Source organism: Muntiacus reevesi, chromosome 18 (genome assembly GCF_963930625.1).
Source record: "Muntiacus reevesi chromosome 18, mMunRee1.1, whole genome shotgun sequence".
Classification (NCBI taxonomy): domain Eukaryota; kingdom Metazoa; phylum Chordata; class Mammalia; order Artiodactyla; family Cervidae; genus Muntiacus; species Muntiacus reevesi.
In genome coordinates, this window is record NC_089266.1 from 28764745 (window position 1) to 28787607 (window position 22863).

The 22863-nt window shown below is 53.3% G+C and overlaps 1 protein-coding gene across 1 annotated transcript; it reads left to right on the plus strand.

Moving 5' to 3' along the window:
* Positions 1-1283: 1283 nt before the first annotated feature.
* On the plus strand, positions 1284-22804 carry ADORA2B (adenosine A2b receptor). Its single transcript, XM_065909130.1, has 2 exons — positions 1284-2159; positions 21448-22804. The coding sequence occupies exons 1-2, from the start codon at positions 1825-1827 to the stop codon at positions 22109-22111; spliced, it is 999 nt and encodes a 332-aa protein (XP_065765202.1). The 5' UTR covers positions 1284-1824; the 3' UTR covers positions 22112-22804.
* The last annotated feature ends 59 nt before the right edge of the window (positions 22805-22863 follow it).

Genomic DNA, 22863 nt, shown 5'->3' on the forward strand with positions numbered 1-22863 from the left:
AAACCACATGCTCTGCGGAGCACAGTGACCAGCTGGCTTCCGGCTCCCTCCTGTGCCGGCGCTGCAGCCACCTCAGCCACTTAATGCTCTGGTGGTCAGCGCCCACCTCAGAGGCTTCCCGGGGCTGGCGTCCAGCACCTCCAGTGGAGCCCCAGCATGCTCCCCAGCGAGGCGGGCCTCCTGTCTATGCCCTCCCCCGCCAGGCACGGCCCCCCGCCCCCGGCTGCCTACCCACTGCTCAGTGCTGCCCAGAAAGCCGTGCCCCCAACTCCCCGCCTCCTCCCCGCAGGAAGCGCTGACCTCCCTGCGATTCTGGTTCCGCTTCAGCCGTTTGTTCCGTGTGGTTAACAGCGTTTGAGTTAAGTGCGGCGGACGTGGGCGGGGGAGAGAGCACGTCTCAACTTGGGCCGACGTGGAGCTTGTGGGGCCTCCAGTGTTTTAGCACAAAGCCGAGCTATCTTGACAGAAGTAACAAAACCACATGGAAACTAGAGAGAAAACCCCAGTCACAAGCTCGCCCAGCCGGGACCTCTTCTGTGAGTGCGTCCCAGACCGATTCCTCTGGTTAAACTCGGCAGGTGGTACCGGTCATGCTGATGGGGGCTGCGGGGCTGTGGTCACCGGCTGCGCTGAGAGAGGGTTTCCGTGCTATCAGTCATCACTTTAAAGACGGCACGGCCATAGTTGTTCCCTCTGTTCAAAGAGTTGTGCAACCATCCCCGCACGTAGAATATTTTCATCACCCCAAAGGAAATCCTCTGTCCTCTTATCAGGCAGCTTCATGTTTTATTTTCTGCTTGAGGTTATTTCATAAGTATCTTTTCCTGTCGCCCGACACTCTTCTTAACTACCTTGTCAGGTGACTGCCAGCAAGGGATGTAGGGTGGGAGCCTCGTAAAGCCGGGTGTGTTCTGGAATGGGGGTGTAGACTCCGGACCAGGAGCTTCCCGGAGAGGAGCGGGGACCCAGGGCAGTGATGGGGGCTGGGGGCTGGTGAGAGCAGGCAGTGAGGAACGACCCAGCGGGACTGGCGTGCAGAGAAGCCCTGGAAGCGGGATGGGCAGCACCGCAGACGGATGTGGGCTCGGAGACGGTGTCCTCCCGGGGAGGGTGTCCCACACCTCCCGGGGCGGGCGAACTGGGGGCGGGGGGGTGGGGTGAGGTCAGTCACTGAGTCCCGGGGCGGGGGGGTGGGGGGAGGCGGGCGGCGGGCAGGGCCTGGGCAGGGCTGAGGATAGACTTGGTCTTGGATCTGCTGGGCTTGGGCCGGGTTCTCCTGGGGAGTCCGATAGGCGGCAGGGGGCGCAGGGCAAGAATCTGGTGTTCAACTTGGTGACTGAGTTCAACCGGGGTGACCAGGGGGCCGAGGAAGCGTTGGGAGCGCGAGGCCGTGAAGACGCGGGGTGGTGGGGTGGGCGGCAGGTCAGCGTTCGGAGGCCGAGGGCAGCCGCCTGGACAGCGGTGCGGGATGAGGAGCTCGCCCGAGGTACAGCCTGGGAGGAGAGAGCGGCCAGTCGGATCCCGAATCCCCCGCGTCCGCTGGCCGGACGGTGCGAGCGCTCCGACCGCCCCGCGGGCTAGCGCGCAGGGAGCGCGGGAAGCGCGAGAAGCGCGGCTCTGCCTGACCCATTGGCGGGCGGAGGGGGCGGAGGGACGGACCCGGGCGGGCTCGGCAGCTGAGCTGCGCCGCCCCCGCCCCGCGCCGCCCTCGCCCCGCCCGCCGACCGGCAGAACTCGAGCCCCGGGCTCAGACGCGGAGGGGCAAGCGCGGGCCGGGCGCTCCGGGAAGCCCGGTGGGGCGAGCCCGAGGCGGGCCGGGCGGCGATGCCGCTGGAGGCGCAAGACGCGGTGTACGTGGCGCTGGAGCTGGCGCTGGCCGCTCTGTCGGTGGCCGGCAACGTGCTGGTGTGCGCGGCAGTAGGCACCTCGAGCGCACTGCAGACGCCCACCAACTACTTTTTGGTGTCGCTGGCCGCGGCCGACGTGGCCGTGGGGCTCTTCGCCATCCCCTTCGCCATCACCATCAGCCTGGGCTTCTGCACCGACTTCCACAGCTGCCTCTTCCTCGCCTGCTTCGTACTCGTGCTCACGCAGAGCTCCATCTTCAGCCTCCTGGCCGTGGCCGTCGACAGATACCTGGCCGTGCGCGTCCCACTCAGGTGAGGCCCCTGCCCCGGGGAACCCAGACCCTTCCAGCTGCGGGAGCGAGGCACGCGAGTTCCTGCCCGCAGCCTCCCGACCCACGTGCGCCGCGCCCGACCCTCTGGACGCCTCGGGCGCGCGTCTCCTTTCCGGAGCCCGAGTTGGGACCGCCCTGGGCCCCGGGGGCGCAACCTGGCGGGGCAGCTCCGGGAAGGCTTCCGGCACACAGGTGGGCGCCCGCATTCCCTGGGCTTGGTGGGGCCCTGGAGGCTCCAGGACAACCGTGGACGCTGGGACGCGCGGGGCAGAACGACGGGGCTCACGGCCAGGCTTCGGGCTGCACCGACCCGGGGGAGGTGCCAGTTAACTTTGGGGAGCCCTGCGTGCTGCGCGCGGACTCTAATCACCCCCTTATACTTTAAAGAATTAGAGGGCTTCCCGGCTCGCCAAGACCGACAGCTTGAGAGCCTCGTGCTTTGTGTAACCTTGTTTATCCTCGGCTGCCCTGTCCCAGCCACTAAGAAGGTGCCACCAGCGTTTCCAAACACCGGAGGACGTGAGGGTGGCTCTTGGTCCCACACTTCGATGATGCAGGTTTCGGGGATGGAGCGCAGCGGCAAGGGGAGTGCAGCCCCAGGTGCAGCTGTGAGCTTGAGAGCCCAGGTGTCACTCAGGGTTTAATTGAAAACACTTTCTTTCTCTGCTTCTGGTGCCTGGAGGCCGTTTGGTGTTTCTGAGTTGGGTGAGCTTGGGATCTCTTTGGACTAAGAACTGAGACAGGGAAACTGAGTCACGGGGTAGGTGGGACAGGAAGGAGTTAATCGCTGTCTGCCAAGCCTATGAGGTACTTTAAACTCTATCCTTTCATCCCAGCAGTAATCCAGAGGTGGGTACCTGCCTACTGTCGGGGAGGGAGGGGGCTCAGGATGGCAGCTCTGGAGCAAGTGAGGGAGCAGGACCGGCTCAGCCCTGGGCCCCGCATTCCCAGGCGTGCCTGCCTTGCCTGTCTGCTGCATCCTGTTCTCAACCGGGACAGAGAGCGGATTCTGCCTGCAGTGAGTCGGTGGTTATGAGGGAAACCTGTTTCAGGGAAATTGACAGGGAATAACAAACACTCTCCCAGCAGGCTTGCATGTCAAGCCTGGTCCCTGTGCCCTGCACCTGGGTCACAGCGGGAGCAGGAACCTCTTGCTTGGTGGGCTGTGAGCCTCCTGTCTGTCCAGGCCTTTCCACGTGCTGCCCCTTGGCCTGCGACCAGGACGCCCCTTCCTCAGGTGTGACAGAGCCCAGGAATTTCTGAGGTCCGGGGCGCACACCACACTCTTGTCATAGAGGTCCCTTTCCCACCTCCTGATCCTCATGTTGGTTACTTGGTGGCCTTCTGGACTTTGTGCACCCAGCAGGCAGCCACAGGCACCAGCCTCATCTGCCGGAAGCCTCTTGGGCTTGGCCCTGACGGAGGTCCAGAGAGACTCTGAAGCTCAAGCTTCAGAAAGCGTCCCTCACCCCCGTGCAGCAGGAAGTTCCATGAGAGTTTGAATCTGTCAGTTCTTGTCCTGGTCTCTCCTGGGCGGCTTGAAAGAATGGGTGTGGGTGTGTTAAGGGGAACGAACTGTGAATCACAGCCCCTGACTTCTCCTTTGCATCTGCTGAGGGTGGGAGGCAGGTGTGGGAGGGCAGAGCAGCCCGTCCCACCCTGTCCCACCCCTGCCCTCCTGGCTGGCCTGTACGAGGTATGTGTGACCCGTCCCAGCAAGGGGTGCATCTGTTCCCCCCACCCTTCCCTCCCGCCCCCTAATTCCCCCACGTGGCGCTAAGCCCACTCTCACAGGCCGGAGAGGTTCTCCTGGCTCCTGTTTCAGCACTTCCTGGCCTCTTGAGCTAAAATGCAAATTACAGGGCCCCACTGGGCCCTCCTGACTCAGAATCCATGGGGTGGGGTCTATCACCCCGTGATTCCAGTATCAGAATTCACTGGGGACTTCTGGACCCACCAAAGTTTGAGAACTTCGGGGAATCATGGAGACTGGGAGCGTTCCCTTGTTCACTAGCCCGGCTCCCTCGCAGCTCTGAGGCCCTCCCTAGGGTCACGGGTCATGGGAGTGAGGTTGGCGGTGAGCCGGCATGGGAGGTGTCTCCTGTAGAGTCGGCAGGAGCCAGATGAGGGCCAGGAGCTCAGGCCCATGTCTTACCTGGGCAAGAATAGTGTTTGGACTCACCCTCAGTGCCAGGTCACTGATGCCCCAAGGCTCTGAGTGAGGCCCGTGTGGCCATGGTGGGTACAGCTCAAGAGTACAGAGCCCACAATCCCATAGCCACCCGGTTGGGTTGTCAAGGCAGGTACTGACCAGGGAGGGTTGCAGGAAAGGGGAGCCAAGGAGATGCTGGACACAAAGATGAGGCGGCCTCAGAGTGAGGGGCGCCCACACACAGGAGACTGTCCTAACTCAAGTCTGCGTGGTTCCTGATGCCTGCCCTGGCTCAGGGTCCAGACTCAGTGGTGCCCAGGGAGCAGCAGGGAGGGGGTGCGGGGTGGGTGTGTCTGCCCGCAGCTATTGGCTCTCACTTCATCCTGGGGCCATTTCTGGCTGGAGCACTTCCTCCTCCCTAATCTGGTCCCCGCAAGCCACACCCCAAGCCGCTGGGGGACTGAGTGGTCCCCTCTGCCTGCCTGGAGACCTGCCTCCCTGCTTCTGGACGCTGTTTCCCCAAGCTGTGCTGCTGAGCTGCTGAAGGAGGGCGTTGCCAGGAGCACTGGGTTGGCTGGGTCGGTCAGCAGGACGGAAGCATCTGTCTCTCTGTCCCTGGACCCTCCTGCCCCCTTTGCCACGTGGCAGCATCTGTTTTCTGGGAGCCTCACATGTCCAGCCTGGGAGGGAGGTGTTGGGGACTCTTAGCAAGACTACGTCTCTGGTGGAAAGGTGACATCCTTGGAGCTCCTTTTAAGTGACTGAACTGTAAGTTTTCGGCAGGGCATTCTGAGTGACTTTTTGTTTTGTTTACATTTTTTTCCTTTTTTTAAAATTGAGTTTTGTTGTTCTTGTTTAGTCACTCAGTCATGTCCGACTCTGTGACCCCCATGAGCTGCAGCACACCACGCTTCTCTGTCCTTCACTCTCTCCCAGAGTTTGCTCAAACTCCTGTCCATTGAGTCGATGACGCCATCCATGAATTTTATCCTCTGTCGCCCCTTCTCTTCCTGCCTTCAATCTTTCCCAGCATCAGGGTCTTTACAAAAGAGTCAGTTCTTTGCATCAGGTGGTCAAAGTGTTAGAGCTTCAGCCTCAGTCCTTCCAATAAATATTCAGGACTGATTTCCTTTACGATTGACTGGTTTGATCTCCTTGCTGCCCAAGGGACTCTGAAGAGTCTTCTCCAGCACACAGTTAAAAAGCATCAGTTCTTCGGCATTCAGCCTTCTTTATTGAGCTACAGTTCCCATATAATAAAATTGTAATGTTGTGATTTTTTTCTTATCTTTAGCATTTATTTTTGTCTATATTGTTTATTTGTGCCAGATCTTAGTTGCAGCACATGGGATCCTTAGTTGTGGCATGCGAACTTTTAGTTGGGGCATGTGGGATCTAGTTCCCTGACCATAGATTGAATCTGGGCCCCCTTCGTTGGGAGCATGGAGTCTTAGCCCCTGGATCACCAGGGAAGTCCCTGTGATGTTTTGAAATACAGCTGGGAAGGAAGGTTTCAGTTCTGGGTGCCCAGGGACCCCAGTCTTGGGTCCGTCCGTCTTCCACAGCAGGGCCATCTTTCTCTCCCAGATCATTCCCACTGCGATGGGTTGAATGCGGGCTTCCAGAAGGATGTCCACATCCTAATATCCAGAGCCTTAGATGGGAAAGCGTGAACACCAGCTTATGTGGGTCTTCAGGGAGGAGCTTATCCAGGATGACCTGGCTCCTGAGTGCAGTCTCATCTCCATGAAACAGACAAGCAGGGAGAAGCGGGGCCATGTGGGGATGGAGGCAGAGACTGGAGTGGTGCTGGGCCTCCAGAACCCGGCCTCCCCGAAGCCTCTGAGCTCTGAGTGCAGCCCTGCCCACACCATGAGTCCAGGCTCTGGCCTCCAGAACCATAGGGAGTAAATGTTCTTGGCCATCACGTAAGTTTGTGGCACTTTGTTACGTGGCCCCAGGAAACCCGAGTCACTATGTAGAAGTGTGAGACCCTGAGTCTCTCACTGCTCACCCCATCCACGTGCTGGCCACTCCATGTTTCCTCCCCAGGAAGCTTCTCCACCACGACCCGCCACCAGGCTCTCAGCCTCCGAGTCCCAGGTCATCATGGTGCCACCAAGTCATTCCTGTCAGGTCACCCCTCCTGGGCCCTCCCCTTCTCGGTCGAATCTGAGGGTCCCTCCTGTGCCTTGTTGCCCATATCCCTCAGCAGCTCTCAACTGGCTCCTGGGGGACCCCGCCCCACCTCCTCCTGCTCCCCTCCAGCCATCTCCAGTCCGGAGGGCGAATGGGGTCCTATCCCCTCGCTGCAGGTAGAGTGCAAGCAGTTGGACAGTCGTGTAGGAGCCCCTGGGGCTGCAAGGAGAGAGGAGCCCCGAGAATCCAGGGTGGGGAGGAGAGGGGGGCTGCCCCCCACCTTCGGCTGCCCTGAACCATAGTGACCGGCAGCCCCTCAGCAGAGGAAGGACAGTGTGCTCGGCTGCAGGGTTTCAGCAGTGTTTGCACTGGACTCTGGAAAGCGCAAGTCACCTTTGATAATGTGGAGAACGAGCGTGTGTAAAGGGGTGAAGTTAACTGCATTCTCGTGACCTGTGACCACAGCTGCCTGCGGGGCCCTGTGTCGCCCTCGCCCTGGCTCACCTGCCGGCCATGGTCACAGCAGAGGGACAGGGACAGACACGAGGACAGGTGTGGTCCAGACATCGAATAGGAACATGGTTGTGAGCGGCAGCTGCTCTTTTAACCTTTTCCAAGTGCTGGGCCCCCAGTGTGCCTCCTCTGGGGGAGTCCTCACAGCAGCCGTCTGGGGGCCGTTCTGTCAGCCCCTCCTCCACAGATGGGGCGACCAGGGCTCCATCAGTCCAGGGCACATGGCCAGGATGGGGTGAAACTGTGTCCCCGGAGGGAGAGGGTACGGGCGGGCTGTCAAAGGATTCCCCTCACAGAGCGGTCCCTTCTAGGAGTGGATGAGGTCACCAAGACAGAGAGGACCCTGTGGCCGAGGGAGGGGGAGCTGGCTGTGCCTTGGCCAGCCTTCAACCCGTCGCAGAAGGTGACTCAGCTGCCAGGACCCACAGGGGCATCTCCATCACCTTCCCTTTCCTCAAAGGCAGGAAGCGAGGCCCAGCCTTTCCTGATGCTTCAGATTCATTACCCTCAGGAACTGGACTTCCCCGTGTTTCTCCCTGTCCCCCTGCCCCTCCCCCCCGCCCCGGAAACCCTTTAAGAGGTTGTGCTCTTGACCTCAGAGGCTGGCAGGCTGGAGACACTGCCCTGGGCAGCAGGAACTGAACGGCAAGAAGCAAATGTCCCTTCTTTGAAATAGTTAAAGTTGGGAACAGACTGAGTGTGGCCTTCCAACTCACCAGGCTGACAAGGGGAGCAGTGCTGTTTCTGGAGGGCAGAGGCTGGAGTTTCCTGTGGGGGACAGACAGGAGGATGGACAGACAGGAGGATGGAGCGTTTTGAGTTGTGGTGGGGCCTATGCCAGAGCAGCGGGGCTGCCGGGCTTCAGGGTGGGGGTCCCAGCTCAGCAGGTCCAGGGGAGCCCCGAGCTTGCCTAGAAGCCTGGATTTTGTCCTCAAGGCACCATAAGTCCATGAAGGACTTGGTTCTGTTTGTTCTGCGTTAGAAATCAACCAGTGTGAAGAAGTCAGCGTTCAGAAGCACAGTGGGTTCAAAAGACAAGCCCACACCAGCCACTCTGCCTGGGCAGCCCTCCCACACGGATACCCCCTCTGCGGTGACCGCTGGGTTTGTACTGCCACCTTTAACAGAACCTGTTGACTCTCTCCCATGCAACCCAAGCCCTCTTCCCTGCCCCATTCCCTTCAATTTCTGTTATATTTTGATTTTTTTTTATTTTTTCCTGTGGATCATATTTCAGTCTTCTGTTTCTAATGCCATCACTTGTAGGCAGTATGTGTTAGCTGTCAAGAAAAAGAAGGAAAAGTGTTCCTCCCCCCCTCTCTGCCCTTGCTGCCACCCCATCTCTACCTCACTTTGAGCAGGTATGTGGTTTTGCCTACTTGATAAGAGGTTTCATTTTCAAAAGGTGATCCCTGCTGTAGTAAAGAGATCGAAACTGTAAAAGGGTAAATTGTGGGAAGTAAGTCACCAAGTCTGACCTCTGGTTTCCCACTTTGCCTGTCAAGCACCTCCACTGCTTCTTAGTTTTTTCCCACAGAAATTACGTATTGAATACGTTTATACTGTACTATTGTTTTTACACTGTCAATGTTCATATCTTCCGCGTTTTATTCTGTACCTATGGTAAAGTTCCCTGCACTTTGTGGAGAAGTTCCGAAAGGTGGAAACAGATATCCGGCATGTATAATATAATGTTCTGCTCATGTGTTTCTCACTCACCCTGAGCAGAGCATTCGACTGGAGCAGAAATGCATCCGTCACTAACCCATCTTCTCCAGGTGCGTGCTCAGTTGCTAAGTCGAGTCTGACTCTGCAACCCCATGGACTGTAGCCCGCCAGGCCCCTCTGTCCATGGGATTTCCTAGGCAAGAATACTGGAGTGGGTTGCTGTTTGGGACGGTTCTAAAGGCGGTCACTCAGGTTCTGTTTGTGGGTGCCTCCCACTGCTCAGAATGATGTCAGATTTTAGTCTGCCCGTGTTTGGACCATGATCTTCCCATTTGGAAGTTAAAAGACAGCCTGGCTCCCGCACGTCCTTATGGTGGAGGGTGCTGGTACCACGTGGGTGTCGCGGTGGTTCTCCCTGTCATGCTCTTCAGGTGGTTCTGCCATTTCTTGCCACTGCCATATTTGCTTTCCTCTGGGATCCCACATGTGTGTGTCTGTATTTTAGGACCTGGGTTCTTCCATGCCAAAAACATGGTTTCTTTCTCACATGTGGTTGGCGGTTGAACTGGGTGTGCTCAGAGGCTGGAAGGCATTGCTTTGACACCCAGGGTTGCTCAAGAAATCTGATGTGGGTGTGGGTATGGTTCTTCTTTGTAATTCTTGTTTCCTTGGAAGCCTTTGGGATCCTTTGCTTTGCTGGGTGTCCTGAAATTGCATGAAGTGAAAGTGTTAGTTCCTTTGTCCATGGAATTCTCTAGGCTGGCTACTGGAGTGGATTGCCATTTCCTTCTCCAGGGGATCTTCCCGACCCAGGCATCCAATGTGGGTCTCCCACATTGCAGGAGATTCTTTATGGTCTGAACCAACAGGGAAGCCCATGAGGTTGTCTCTAAATACTCACTTTCAGCTCTTCTCCTTCATCTGAGGATGACATCTTTCCAGTCTGAAGACTGAGGTTTTCTGTCAGCTCTGAAATCTTAAAAGAGAAGTTTTCTAGATTATTTCCTTATGTCCATTCCCTGTTTTTCCTTCTGGGGTTCTTGATAGATGGAGACTTTCCTTCCTTGACTGATTTTGTCTCTTAGATGTCCTCTTACACTTAAGGTTCCAAAGCTTACCTCTTCATTCTCCCCTGGACGAGTTCCTTGACTTCCCCCACCCCAGTTCTTCTTCTTCTTCTTTTTTTACTTTTAGCATTCATATTTTTCCTTTTGATTTAAGGTTAAGTTTTTGGACTTGACTTTGAAAGGCCAGTTTTGGATTCACATGATTGAGATTCTTGCTGTGGCACAGACTATATATGTAATCAAATCAAACTCTCCCCACCCCCCAACCCTATCCTCTGTCGCTGGGTCTGGAGCTTCAGCTTGCGGGGAGGGTGGGGTGTTGAGGGATACATGCGCAGTGCAGTGGAGGTGGGGTGAGGCTGCCCAAGCTGGCCAGCAGTCAGCCTTTGCCTTGACCTCCGCTCTGTCTCTAAATCCTGTCTGGAGCCTGCTGTCCGCGAGGTTGGAGCCTCTTGTCCTGGCCACCCTGTTTCTGATTCAGGGCTCCGTGCCCCTCCCGACAATCCCATCTGCCCTCTGGCTTCTGGAAACTCACCAGATTCTCTGGCTTGCTGGGCGTCTCCTTCCACTTAGGTTTTTAGAAGGGTTTTGAATTTACTTCCTTTTGTGCGTCTCTGCTGCCCTTAAACATGGTTATCTGAGAGGTGACAATTAGGTGGGACCTAGTAGGCCAGGAGGGGCTTTTAATCAGGAGTTTGCTGAGGTCGGGTTGCATTACAGAACAGCCACTCTGGCGGACGGCAAGGGCTTGGACTGGAGGGCAGCCCGCTGTCTGGGTGAGAAGGAAGGAGTGTGACTGGCACAGAGGTCATGGAGATGGAGGCAGAGTCTAGGGATCCTCGAGGCGGGCAGCGTCTGGACTTCTCCACCTGGAGGAAGGCTGATGCCAGAGGCAGCTGAGAGGTCAGCAGAGTCCAGAGCAGAGGGGCTGCCAGGCCGACTGGACTTCTGGACAGGAGAGGACCCCGAGGCCAGAGGTGGGCCCTGGGGTGACAGTCAGTGAGCAGGGCCAGAGACATGGCTGGTCAGGGACAGATGGCCATGGACTCACTCTCTCTGTTGTTTTTTTTTTAATATGGAGACTGTAAATATTGAATTTTGGTGCCAGAGAAGACTCTTGAGAGTCCCTTGGACAGCAAGGAGATCAAAGCAGTCAATCCTAAAGGAAATCAACCCTGAATATTCATTGGAAGGAGTGATACTGAAGCTCCAATACTTTGATCAACTGATGCAAAAAGCTGACTCATTGGAAAAGACCCTGATGCTGGGCAAGATTGAGGGCAGGAGGAGAAGGGGGTGACAGAGGATGAGATGGTTGGATGGCATCACTGACTCAATGGACATGAGTTTGCGCAAACACTAGGAGATAGTGAAGAACAGGAAAGCCTAGCATGCTGCAATCCATGGGGTTGCAAAGAGTTGGACACGACTGAGCGACTGAACAACAACAAATCTCTATTGAAAGGCATCACAGACCAGGTGCTGTAGGCTGCACCTCCCCTCACCCCCAGCCAGGTCTCTCTGGTGGCTCCTCTGCTTCCGCCCTGTTCCCAACCTGCACCTTGCCGTTCCCCTGCCTGGCACATTCTGTACTTGCGGGCTCTTCCTGATTCTAACAGCACTCTCTGCGAGGCGCCCTCGCAGCTTCTGTGCATGTGGGGCATTTTCTAGATGATTTGTCTGTTAATGCAGGACTCGTGATGCTCCCTCAGCCTCCCAGGAGGTGGCCCAGTGACTAGCCTGTGTGCACACACGTGTGCTGGGAGACCTGCCCTGATAGGCGTGGACCAGCTTGTGGCCGAGACACGATGAACCCATGGAAGGTGTCTTCAGGATAAAGCAGGGTAGAGCGGGAGTCCTGGGGTGACCCACAAGGAGAGGAAGGAGAAAAACAAGGCTGTGTTTCCAAGGGGAGACTTAGCTCTTAAGTTTGGCATTTTTAAAAATCATTAGAAATGTAGTTTTTTTAATAGCAGGGACTTTAAAAAAATTACACGATGAATGTATATGTGTGTGTGTGTACATACATACACACGCACACATATAGTGTAACCCATTCTGAAATTAAGTCCCTGCTATTAATGGATGTGTATATATGTCTCTATACCTTATCTGTGTGTGTGTGTGTGTATGTGTGTGTATACACATATTTGTATCCGTTTGACTCGTTTGTGGTTTCAGAAAGAATGAGTCATTCTGAACTAGTGTGTTTTTGTCACAATTTCTGAATTGCAAAACTAATACAAATCCCTAATTGCTTACATTTATTTTACTACTTTTGCTTCCTCTGTCTTACACCCACCCACACCCACATGCACAATTACACTCTGGAGCTTTAAGATTGACATAATATAGTCTATAGTCAGATTTCCCAATTGCCCTGATCATGTTCTTTACAGTTAAAAAAAAAATCCAGGTTTCCAGTAAAAGGTCACGTATGCATCTAATATGTTCTTTTGGCTTTGTTTGTTTGTTTGTAAACATTTATTTATTTGCCTGTACTGGGTCTTAGTTGTGGCATGTGGGATCTACTTCCCCTGCCAGGGATCAAACACAGGCCCCCTGCAGTGGGAGTTCAGACTCTTAGCCACTGGACCACCAGGGAAGTCCTGATTTTCTTTCATCAGAAGAGTTCCTCAGCCTTTTTTCCTTCTCTTTCAACGCATTGTTTTGGGTTTGGTTGTTTCCTTATTGATTAGATTCAGCTTTTGGTGGGAACACTGCCTGCTTGTTGTTGTGTCCATTTCCACCTGTCACACAGGAAGGCACTCGGGGTCCATCTGTCCACTGCGGTCATGTTAAAGCTCCCTTAGTTACAGCTGTGGCCGCCAGGGTACATCACGGTGAAGATGTGCTTTTCCCACCGATGATTCTTCCTGGATTAGTTATCACCCTGTCAGATGGTAATTTTTAAAAAAATAATATTTGTTTTTATTTATTTGACTGTGTTGGGTCTTAGTTGCAGCATGTGGGATCTACTTCCCTGACCAGGGATCGAACCCTGGGCCCCCTGCATTGGGCGCATGGAGCCCTAGCCACTGGACTACCAAGGAAGTCCCCTGTCAGATGGTAATTTTATTTTTTCTCAGTTGTTTTACAGTATCAGTTGGCTTTCTTCTATAGGGAAGAGGTTGCCTTTTCTTTGCTCTTCCTTAAATTACTTTTTTACACACAGTGGACTTAGGGAATGTTATTTTCATATATTGTGTTACCGTCCATTTCTGCCCAGGTTTGGAGGATGGGAGCCCGTTCAAGCTGACTTCTGCCTGACCGTCCCCATTAAGTTTTTGAGCACGTCTGATGTTCTGGCAGAGAAAGGTTTTTCAGGCTCTGTTGTGTATTCCAGCTTCAGAATCGGCCATTTCTCCAAGGAGCCCTGTCTCTTTTCAGTGGAGAATGGTATCTAGGAGCCAAGATCTGGCTGCCGGAGCATTGTTTCTCCTGGCCCTTGTGATGAGCATAGCGAGGAGAACTTTGTTTTGTTTTGTTAGATAACCACTTGGAAGAACTCTCGCTGTCTCACTAATGAGCAGGATGATGGAGTTAATAAGCAGGTCATCATTTGGCAGCGGTCAGCGTAGTAACCGGTTCAGGCAAGAATAGTCAATAGGTGATAAAACTGATAGAACTTAAAGGAGGGCCAAGATACTCACCTCGTGGACTCAGCTCTCCAGGTTCCTCTGCCCATAAGATTCCCCAGGCAAGAAGACTGGAATAGGTTGCCATTCTCTTCTCCAGGGGATCTTCCCAACCCAGGGATCAAACCCAGGTCTCCTGAATTGCAGGTGGATTGTCTACCATCTGAGCCACCAGGGAAGTTCAGATATATTTACAAAATCTCAAAGTACATGCACCACATGATATAACTCATCATAAACGGAGGAGCAGTTATAGTGGAGAAGCCTGGTGGACACTCCAATGACCACTTAGCAGGTTACTGTCCCAGGATCCACATGCCTCTTAGTGTCTAACTGGTTATGTGCGTGGTGACCAACGTGTTTGACAATTAATGTGACAGCTGCCCTTCCCCGGGCGGGGGGGTTCCTGTCTTATGAATGGGAGCACGTGTGCTGGGTGAACAGAAAGATATTGGGGTGATGCAGGTGTTGTCTTGGTGGTGGTAGCATCACTGGCTTCAGCAGGAGAGGAAAGACCCTTCAGTGTGACTGCCGTGCGGCCCAGAGGGGCCAAGGAGAGGAAAGCAGGACCCGCGTCTGGGCCTCCCTGCCTGCTGACCACCCCACACCCCCACCCCGCTGGCAGCCAGTGCAGTCATGGTCCCACTCACTCGCATCTCCTCTTCCAGCTGCGTTGTCTTGGCACCCGTCAGCCTTGCTCTCATCGAAGTTTTGCCAGGATTTCCATTAGACTTCCTGGTACATTGTTAATATTCACCGCGGCAGCTCTACCCCAGGAGACCTACCCACTGGGTGGTGCAAGTTACTTTGTTAGTGCTCTAGTTACAGCGCTTGCTTGGTAGGTTTTGAGAGGTCTGTCCTCGCCCCTTGTCACACAAGTCCTATTGTTATTCGTGTGAGGTTTTAGAGAATGAAAATTTTCTAAGGATTATACATTGCTTTAGAGCAGAAGTATTTCTGTTACAGAGGAATGAAACTTGTGAGTGAGACTGAACGTAAAGAAAAAAGATGGTGAGCAAACAATCAGCAATTTTAAGAAGCAGGACAGAACTCTGTGTGTGTTTACGTAGTGACCTGCATGCAGAAAGTGCTTCGTGCACATGATGTCTGGGATCAAAGGCCAGGCAGCAGCGGGGCGGGTTCTGCTGCCACCAAGGGCCCCATTTTTCTGAGAGCAGAGCTCAGACTCTCCCTGTCTGGACTCAGTGTCACTGCCAGGGACAGCTGCCCTTGGAGATCCCCTGATCTCAGAGCTCCCTGAGCGCTGGGAATTCTGAGACAGTGGCTGGTCTGAGGTGGCTGCAGGGGAGGAGGGGCTCTGCCCCAGAAATAGGCCAGTGCTGGTTCAGCCATGCCCGGCGAGCCCTCTTTCATGACAAACCTGGTGTCCACACTGCTCGCTCGCTTCTGTTGACTCCAGCCATGTCACTGTGTCTTGATCTGACTCCTCCATAGTGGTAGGGCCAGGGGGGGCTGGGGAGGGTGTCCAGCACAACAAGGGCTTAGCCACTTCCCGGAGCCGGACGCCTCCCAGGACACTGGGGGGCTGGAGCCGGTCCTGCTTGTTCAGAATAGGGAAGGCACCTACATCTCCTCTGTCCATCACGTTCCACTTACTTGCCCTGCACTCAAGGCAGATGTAGGAAAGGACATGTTGCCTTCCTTTTAGGAATGGTTTGGGGACACATGAGGATGTTCTGAGACCAGAGGTGCACAGGGAGGAGTGAGGGGTGGGCAGGGTGGAAGCCGGGCACTCTGGAGAGGACAGAGGTCCAGCTGGAAGTGGGAGATGGGAGGGGACGTGGGCGGAGATCAGCGGAGCCCCCATGAGATGCCAGGGCCCCCAGGGGTCGTCCCCGCAGCCTTTGCCCAGTGCATCAACCCCTGCCTGCTCTCCAGAATCCCTGGCCGTCCCCTGCCTGAGCCTGGGTCCAGGCAGTGCCGCCTGCACACTCACTGTCCTGCCATCGTGGGGCTGCAGCTCTGGCGCCAGTCGTGCCTCTGTCTTGAATTCCCCCACCCACCCACCTGGGGGTCTAGTCGTGTCACTAGCAGAAGAAAGTCTTTCTGCCACCTTTTAAGGACTGCCTACCGAGAGGGCAGCAGATGCCTCTGCCAGTTCCCACGTTGCTGCCTGCGGAGTCGGGGGCAGGGAATCCCTGGCACCAGCAGCAGCTTTGGCAAGAGCAGAGGGCGGCTGAGCCAGGCTGGCTGCACCCACACTGGGCCCATGGCTGGGTGAGCAGGCAGGTGGGGTGCGGGAAGGAGCTGGGATCGTGGGAAGAACCACAGGGTCCTGAGCAGGACAATACCTGCCTTGGACACAAGTGGAATCAGATTGGGTGAGTGGCTTTGTATCCTCACTGTGGCTTCGGAGCCGCAGGCCAATCCTTTGCTCCATCTGAGCCTCGGTGTCCACCTCTGTGAGCCGGAAGTGGTGGTGATGACCTTGGGCCAGGGCTGAGTGGGACACACGGGCCTGCAGGTGGTGCCCTGCTCAGGTGGGGGAGGCTGTGTTTCTGATGTGCTCTGTGCAGCTGGTGGGGGGGCGGTCTGCAGGGACGTGTCTCCAGGACAGGGTGTCTGGCTGTGATTCAGAGGCTGCTCCAGCAAGGGTGTCTGTGTGTACAGTCCTTGCTGTCACCCTGCTCAACACCAGCATCTTCTCTCAAGTCAACCACTGAAAGTTTCCTAACTGCCTGTCTTCTTGCTCCTCTAAACTCCATCTCTGCAGGGATCTCTATACCAGCGCAGCATGCTTTGGGGCCCAGCCCTCCCCCCCGCTGGCTCCTCACTGCTCTGGGGCAGCTGAATGTCACACTTTGCCCCGCCCCATGGCCTGGGGACGCCCCGCCTTGCTTGAGGTTCATTCACATTCCTTCCTGCTTCTCTGGAAGAGTGAAATCCCATCCTGTCTGGAAGCCTTGCACATTCTGTTCTCTCTACTTCTTGTTGAGTAGCTCAGTCGTGTCCAACTCTGTGACCTCATGGACTGCAGCAACACAGGCTCCCCTGTCCTTCACTAGCTCCCTAAGCTTGCTCGAACTCATGTCCATCGAGTCGGTGATGCCATCCAACCATCTCATCCTCTGTTATCCCCTTCTCCTCCTCCTTTCAGTCTTTCCCAGCATCAGGGTCTTTTCCAGTGAGTCAGCTCTTTGCATCAGGTAGACAAAGTATTGGAGCTTCAGCTTCAGCATCAGTCCTTCCGATGAATATTCAGGATTGATTTCCTTTAGGATTGACAGGTTTGATCTCCTTGCTGTCCAAGGGATTCTCAAGAGTCTTCTCCAACACCACAGTTCAAAAGCATCAATTCTTAGGTGTTCAGCCTTCTTTATGGTTCAACTCTCACATCCATACATGACTACTGGAAAAACCATAGCTTTGACTGTACAGGCATTTGTGGGCAAAGTGATCTCTGCTTTTTAACACACTGTCTAGTTTGTCATAGCTTTTCTTCCAAGGAGCAAGCATCTTTTAATTCCATGTCTGTAGTCACTGTTCCCTCTGCTTAGAAAGCCACTCTCCCCAGTTTCTAGACCATTCTCTCCTTCTCTGCCACTGTCTAAGAGGCTTCCCTGATGCCCTGTGTCTGAGCTCTTCCTGGCTTTCTCTTTTCTGTACCCTGTTCATTTTGATTTGGCCAAACTCCTTCCGACTTGTCCGTTTGTGTGTTTACCTGTTTATTTTCTGTCTGTTCCATTAGCTCTGTCACCCACGAGGGCTGTGATTCTGTTCGCTGTGCCAGCAGAGTGATTGGTTCAAAGAGGGAACTCTGAGTAAAATAATGAACCACTAAAGGAGAAAGGCCGTGATGGGGTCCCCAGATGAAATTAGCTGCTTTTTCTCATTTAAGACAACTGAGCATGAAAGTTATTTTTCACAGGCAGGATCCAGCATTTGTGAGAAGTTCAGATGTGGTTGCATTCCAATTGTGTTGAACTCTGGCAGGAAACCACCCCACCCCCACCCCCGGGACCCTTTTGTGTACAGAGGACTCTAATGTTGCTCAGACACAAGTGAAGATAAAAAAGCAGCATAATGTGGTGCAAGGAACAGGGACCTCAAGTCTGAACTTAGCCTTGATCTTTGGTTCTTACATTCTTATTCTTATATTGCCTTTGTTACCTAAAAACTTTGTAGCTCTATTTCCTCACTTGTAAAATAGAGAAGTTGGACTAGACAAGATAAAAATCCCTTCCAGTTTATATCACTTCAGTTCAGTTGCTCAGTCATGTCCGACTCTTTGCGACCCCATGAACTGCAGCATGCCAGGCTTCCCTGTCTATCACCAACTCCTGGGGTTTACCCAAACCCGTGTCCATCGAGTCGGTGATGCCATCCAACCATCTCATCCTCTGTCGTCCCCTTCTCCTCCTGCCCTCAATCTTTCCCAGCATCAGGGTCTTTTCAAATGAGTCAGCTCTTCGCATCAGGTGGCCAAAGCTTTGGAGCTTCAGCTTCAACATCAGTGCTTCCAATGAAAACCCAGGACTGATCTCCTTTAGGATGGACTGGTTGAATCTATAAGCATGCTTTTAGCTGCAGGTAACAGTGACTTTTAAGCAGTCAAGACCGTCAATTCTCTTGAGCTAGAATATGGAACCATGGTGGTTCTAGTGTTGGTGTAGGGCTTGAAAGATACCATTGAGAACCTGGACTCCTTCTGCTTTGCCATTAGCCTTGTTTTTCAGGCTCCTGCCTCATGGTCACAGAATGGCTGCTGCAGCTCTGGGCTTCATGGCCTCCCAGAAGAGCAGAAAGGGATGGGCATGGGGGAGGAGCTCTCCTCATGGGTCTCTCTCCTTTTACCATGTAAAATCTCTCTTGGAAGTATTCTAGCAGACTTCCTTCGTCTCATTGGCTAAAACCACCTCCTGTAGCCACCCTAGTCCATGACTGATGAGAGAATTTGCTTGTGCTGATCTAATTCATCCCCGGGGCTGGTCTGCACTCAGCTGTATGCACTTCAGAAAAGCAGAGGCAAGAGGGCAGGGCCGCTGCAGAGCCTGCCTCGTGGGCCTAAGGTTCTGTGGCTAAGAGTTGTGTCTGCATGAGACGGCCCTGTTACCCTGCAAGGGCCTGACTGCATTCTTCACGTCCCTGGTGGTCAAGGCCGGGAAAGATATTTCTGTAAGGAATGGCTTTACATTCCTAAATGACGAGGGAAGCAGTGGGGAGTTGGAAATAGATGCAGCTGAATGGCAGCTGCGCCCACCCGTCCTTTGCTATCAAGGCCCCTCAGCTGAGCTGCCTGTTGCTGGGAGCAGAGATGGGGGATCGTGGCTAATGGGAGGCGAGACCTCCCCAGTGGACCAGTTCTGCTGTCTGTCCAGGCCCCAGCATTGGGCATTCCTAAGGAGCAGGCTCTCTAAAGTTGTCTGGTAACAAGTCGGAATGTGTGTGTGTGAGGTCATTACTAAGAACCCCCTATGTGCCAGGCTCTTTGCTAGCTCCTGCGGATGCTGATGCAAAGAGACGAGGTCTGAGTCCTTAAGAGGCTGGATGTTCTAGCTGAAGGGCAGACACCTGTAATGTAAACAAAGCCCTGTGACAGGTGTGTGTCAGGGGCCGGAGAGTGGGCGCGGCCCCCTCTGCCTGTGAGCTGAGCTGGAAAGGAGGTGACCTTTGAGACAGAGAGCAGCTGAGCCAGGAGGCCGCTGCTGTGGGGAGCCACGGGGCGGTGGCCTGAGGCTCTGTGGGCCACATGGACAGGTGTGGGCTTGGTCCTGCAGCAAAGGAGATTGGACATTTTCCATAGACAAGTCCCAGGATAACGTGTACCCAGTTACTGCCCAGCTCTCTTCCCAGAGATTAAGTAATGATTTTATTTCATCTTTTTTCAATATATTATGTTGAATACATACTAGGGACCACTTATAATAGCAATTCTCTTGCAAGAGTGTTCCAGAAAAACATCTATTTCTGCTTTATTGACTATGCCAAAGCCTTTGACTGTGTGGATCACAATAAACTGTGGGAAATTCTGAAAGATATGGGAATACCAGACCACCTGACCTGCATCTTGAGAAACCTGTATGCAGGTCAGGAAGCAACAGTTAGAACTGGACATGGAACAACAGACTGGTTCCAAATAGGAAAAGGAGTACGTCAAGGCTGTATATTGTCACCCTGTTTACTTAACTTATATGCAGAGTACATCATGAGAAACCCTGGGCTGGAGGAAGCACAAGCTGGAATCAAAGTTGCTGGGAGAAATATCAGTAACCTCAGATATGCAGATGACACCACCCTTATGGCAGAAAGTGAAGAAGAACTAAAAAGCCTCTTGATGAAAGTGAAACAGGAGAGTGAAAAAGTTGGCTTAAAGCTCAACATTCAGAAAACTAAGATCCTGGCATCTGGTCCCATCACTTCATGGCAGATAGATGGGGAAACAGTGGCTGACTTTATTTTTCTGGGCTCCAAAATCACTGCAGATGGTGACTGCAGCCATGAAATTAAAAGATGTTTACTCCTTGCAAGGAAAGTTACGACCAACCTAGACAGCATATTAAAAAGCAGAGACATTACTTTGCCAACAAAGGTCTGTCTAGTCAAGGCTATGGTTTTTCCAGTAGTCATGTATGGATGTGAGAGTCGGACTATAAAGAAAGCTGAGCGCCGAAGAATTGATGTTTTTGAACTGTGGTACTGGAGAAGACTCTTGAGAGGCCCTTGGACTGCAAGGAGATCCAACCAGTCCATCCTAAAGATCAGTCCTGGGTTTTCATGGGAAGGACTGATGTTGAAGCTGAAGCTCCAATACTTTGGCCACCTGATTCGAAGAGCTGACTCATTTGAAAAGACCCTGATGCTGGGAAAGATTGGGGGCAGGAGGAAAAGGGGATGACAGAGGATGAGATGGTTGGATGGCATCACTGACTTGATGGACATGGGTTTGGGTGGACTCCGGGAGATGGTGATGGACAGGGAGGCCTGGCGTGCTGCAGTTCATGGGGTTGTAGAGTTGGACATGACTGAGCGACTAAACTGAACTGATGAGTAGCAAAGTTTGTCTTTGCTATAAACTGTTGTTTTAGGCTAGCTGATAGCAAAACGTCCAAAATGTGTATTATGATTTCTAGAGATTTTAAATAAGAGTATAATGGTCTAAAAGTTACTTTAAAAAATTTAATATTTGCTACATTCTCTCCCAACTTTTATCAACTTCGCTGGGAGCTGAGACAGCCAGGGACGCTCCCAGAATTGTTCTCAGCATTTCCCCAGGGAGTTCCGGAGTGGGAGGCGGGTGGGGTGGGGGACACAGTTCTTCCTGGGTGTTTGTGGGAGACCAGTCTTCTCACCCAGAGCCACCAGGTGGTGCTGCCTGACTCAAGGGGCCTCCAGGCCTCACTTCTCAGGTTCTTGTTCAAGGGCATCTTAGGCCTCACTTCTCAGGTTCTTGTTCAAGGGCATCTTATCACACTTCGCCTTCCGTACTCTGCTTTTTCCTTTTTTATATTATGCGTCTCCTTCTAACACACCATGTAATTTACTGACTGATGTTTGTTGCTCATTATGATCTGTCCCCCTACTAGAACTAAGTCCCTGAAGAGCAAGGGTCTTTGCAGGTTCTGTTCCATTGGGTATCTTGACCCCCTATGTTTGTATCTTGTAGGAGATCTAGACCCAAGGTGGGTATCTGGGTAATCAGAAAGCAGCCTTTAAGAATTTGCCACTTGGGACTTCCCTGATGGCCCAGTGGCTAAAACTCCATGCTCCCAAACCATGGGTCCAGGTTCGATTCCTGGTCAGGGAACTAGATCTTGCATACTACACTTTAAAGATCCTGACTGCTGTAACTAAGAGCTGGCGCAGCCAAATAAATAAATATTAAAAAAAAAAAAAATTGTTACTTGCTCTCCTTGACCATGATTTGTCATCAGACAGAGGTGAGTTAGTACGAATGAAAATCTTGTTGGAACAAAGCTGTTTATACATTTGACTGTCGTCAGTGTTGCAGACAAAGGCCCCTAGTGCCCTCTGAGTGTGGACCTGAGGCTGTTGGGGTCAAGGCCTGGCACAGAAAGCAGAGATGGTGGGGTGCTCTGAGTTTGCTGTAACAGACCATGTCCTTTTGAACAGGTATAAGAGTCTGGTCACTGGGGCCCGAGCGAGAGGAGTTATTGCTGCCCTCTGGGTCCTGGCGTTTGGCATCGGCCTGACGCCGTTCCTGGGGTGGAACAGCAGAGAAAGAGCCATCAACTGCACGGAGCCGGGGGACAGAGCCGCGAACGTGAGCTGCTGCCTCATCAGGTGTCTCTTCGAAAACGTGGTGCCCATGAGCTACATGGTGTACTTCAATTTCTTCGGCTGTGTCCTGCCCCCGCTGCTCATCATGCTGGCCATCTACGCCAAGATCTTCCTGGTGGCCTGCAGGCAGCTGCAGCGCACAGAACTCATGGACCACTCGAGGACTGTCCTCCAGCGGGAGATCCACGCGGCCAAGTCCCTGGCCATGATTGTTGGCATTTTTGCTCTATGCTGGCTGCCAGTCCACGCTATCAACTGCGCCTCGCTCTTCCAGCCAACCTGGGCCAAGGAGAAGCCCAAGTGGGCGATGAACATAGCCATCCTCCTGTCGCACGCCAACTCGGCCGTCAACCCCATCGTCTATGCCTACCGGAACCGAGACTTCCGCTACACTTTTCACAAAATCATTTCCAGGTACGTCCTCTGCCGGACGGACATCCTCAAGAGCAAGGAGGGGCAGGAAGGGTCGCAGCCCACTCTCCAGCTGGGCCTATGACCCAGGCTCTGGCCTCTTCCAGGAGAGGGCTCAATAACAAAGGGACAGGGCACGCTTGGCCAGTTCTCACTGGAAAGACAGCACCCCTCACGGGCCAGCTGGTTGCCTCTTCTGGGCGCTTCCCTGGAGGTTCCATGGACCTCGTTAACAGGTGACTACTACTTCCTGAGGTTGACAAATGTATTTATGGTTCTCTGGCTGCTTTGTGTGGATGATGCTGACGGCGTGAATGGATTGTAAAAGTATGTTTTGCTTTTTTTTGTTTAAGAGTCTGCCTCTTTTATGGTAGAAAATGATCAAAACTATTTTACTGTGACATACTGTGAACTATTATAATACAAATATTTTTTTAAACTTGGAGGCAATGGGAAAGGTTGGACATGTTAAAAATAATACTTGTTCTGAGGAAGGTGACCAGGAAAAGTAAAAGTATGAATCTTCAACCAAGAGACTGCTGTTTTAGGGAAATGACAGGCTTGTAAGTTCTTAAGTAGGACATCATCGCAGGCTCAACACCCCACCCCAGAAGCAGCTGTAGAAGCAGGGTCCTCCACTACCAGGCTCCGATCCCCTTCCAGAGCTAGGTGGTGATTTTTACGTCTCTCCCAAGTTCAAGTTTGGCCATGATGCTGGACCCCAAAGTGAAAATTTTACTAAGGCAGGGTTATGTAATTGTGTTTCTGTATGAGGTAAAATAAAAATAAAACTTAACAAAAGTTCTGGGTGTTGTGCCAGCTTGCTGCAGAGCTCAC

Bases quoted from the DNA above. Each gene is read 5' to 3' on its own strand.
- ADORA2B (XM_065909130.1), top strand. From the start codon at position 1,825: ATGCCGCTGGAGGCGCAAGACGCGGTGTACGTGGCGCTGGAGCTGGCG. The intron at 2,160-21,447 runs GTGAGGCCCCTG...CCTTTTGAACAG, and splicing joins GCCGTGCGCGTCCCACTCAG to GTATAAGAGTCTGGTCACTG.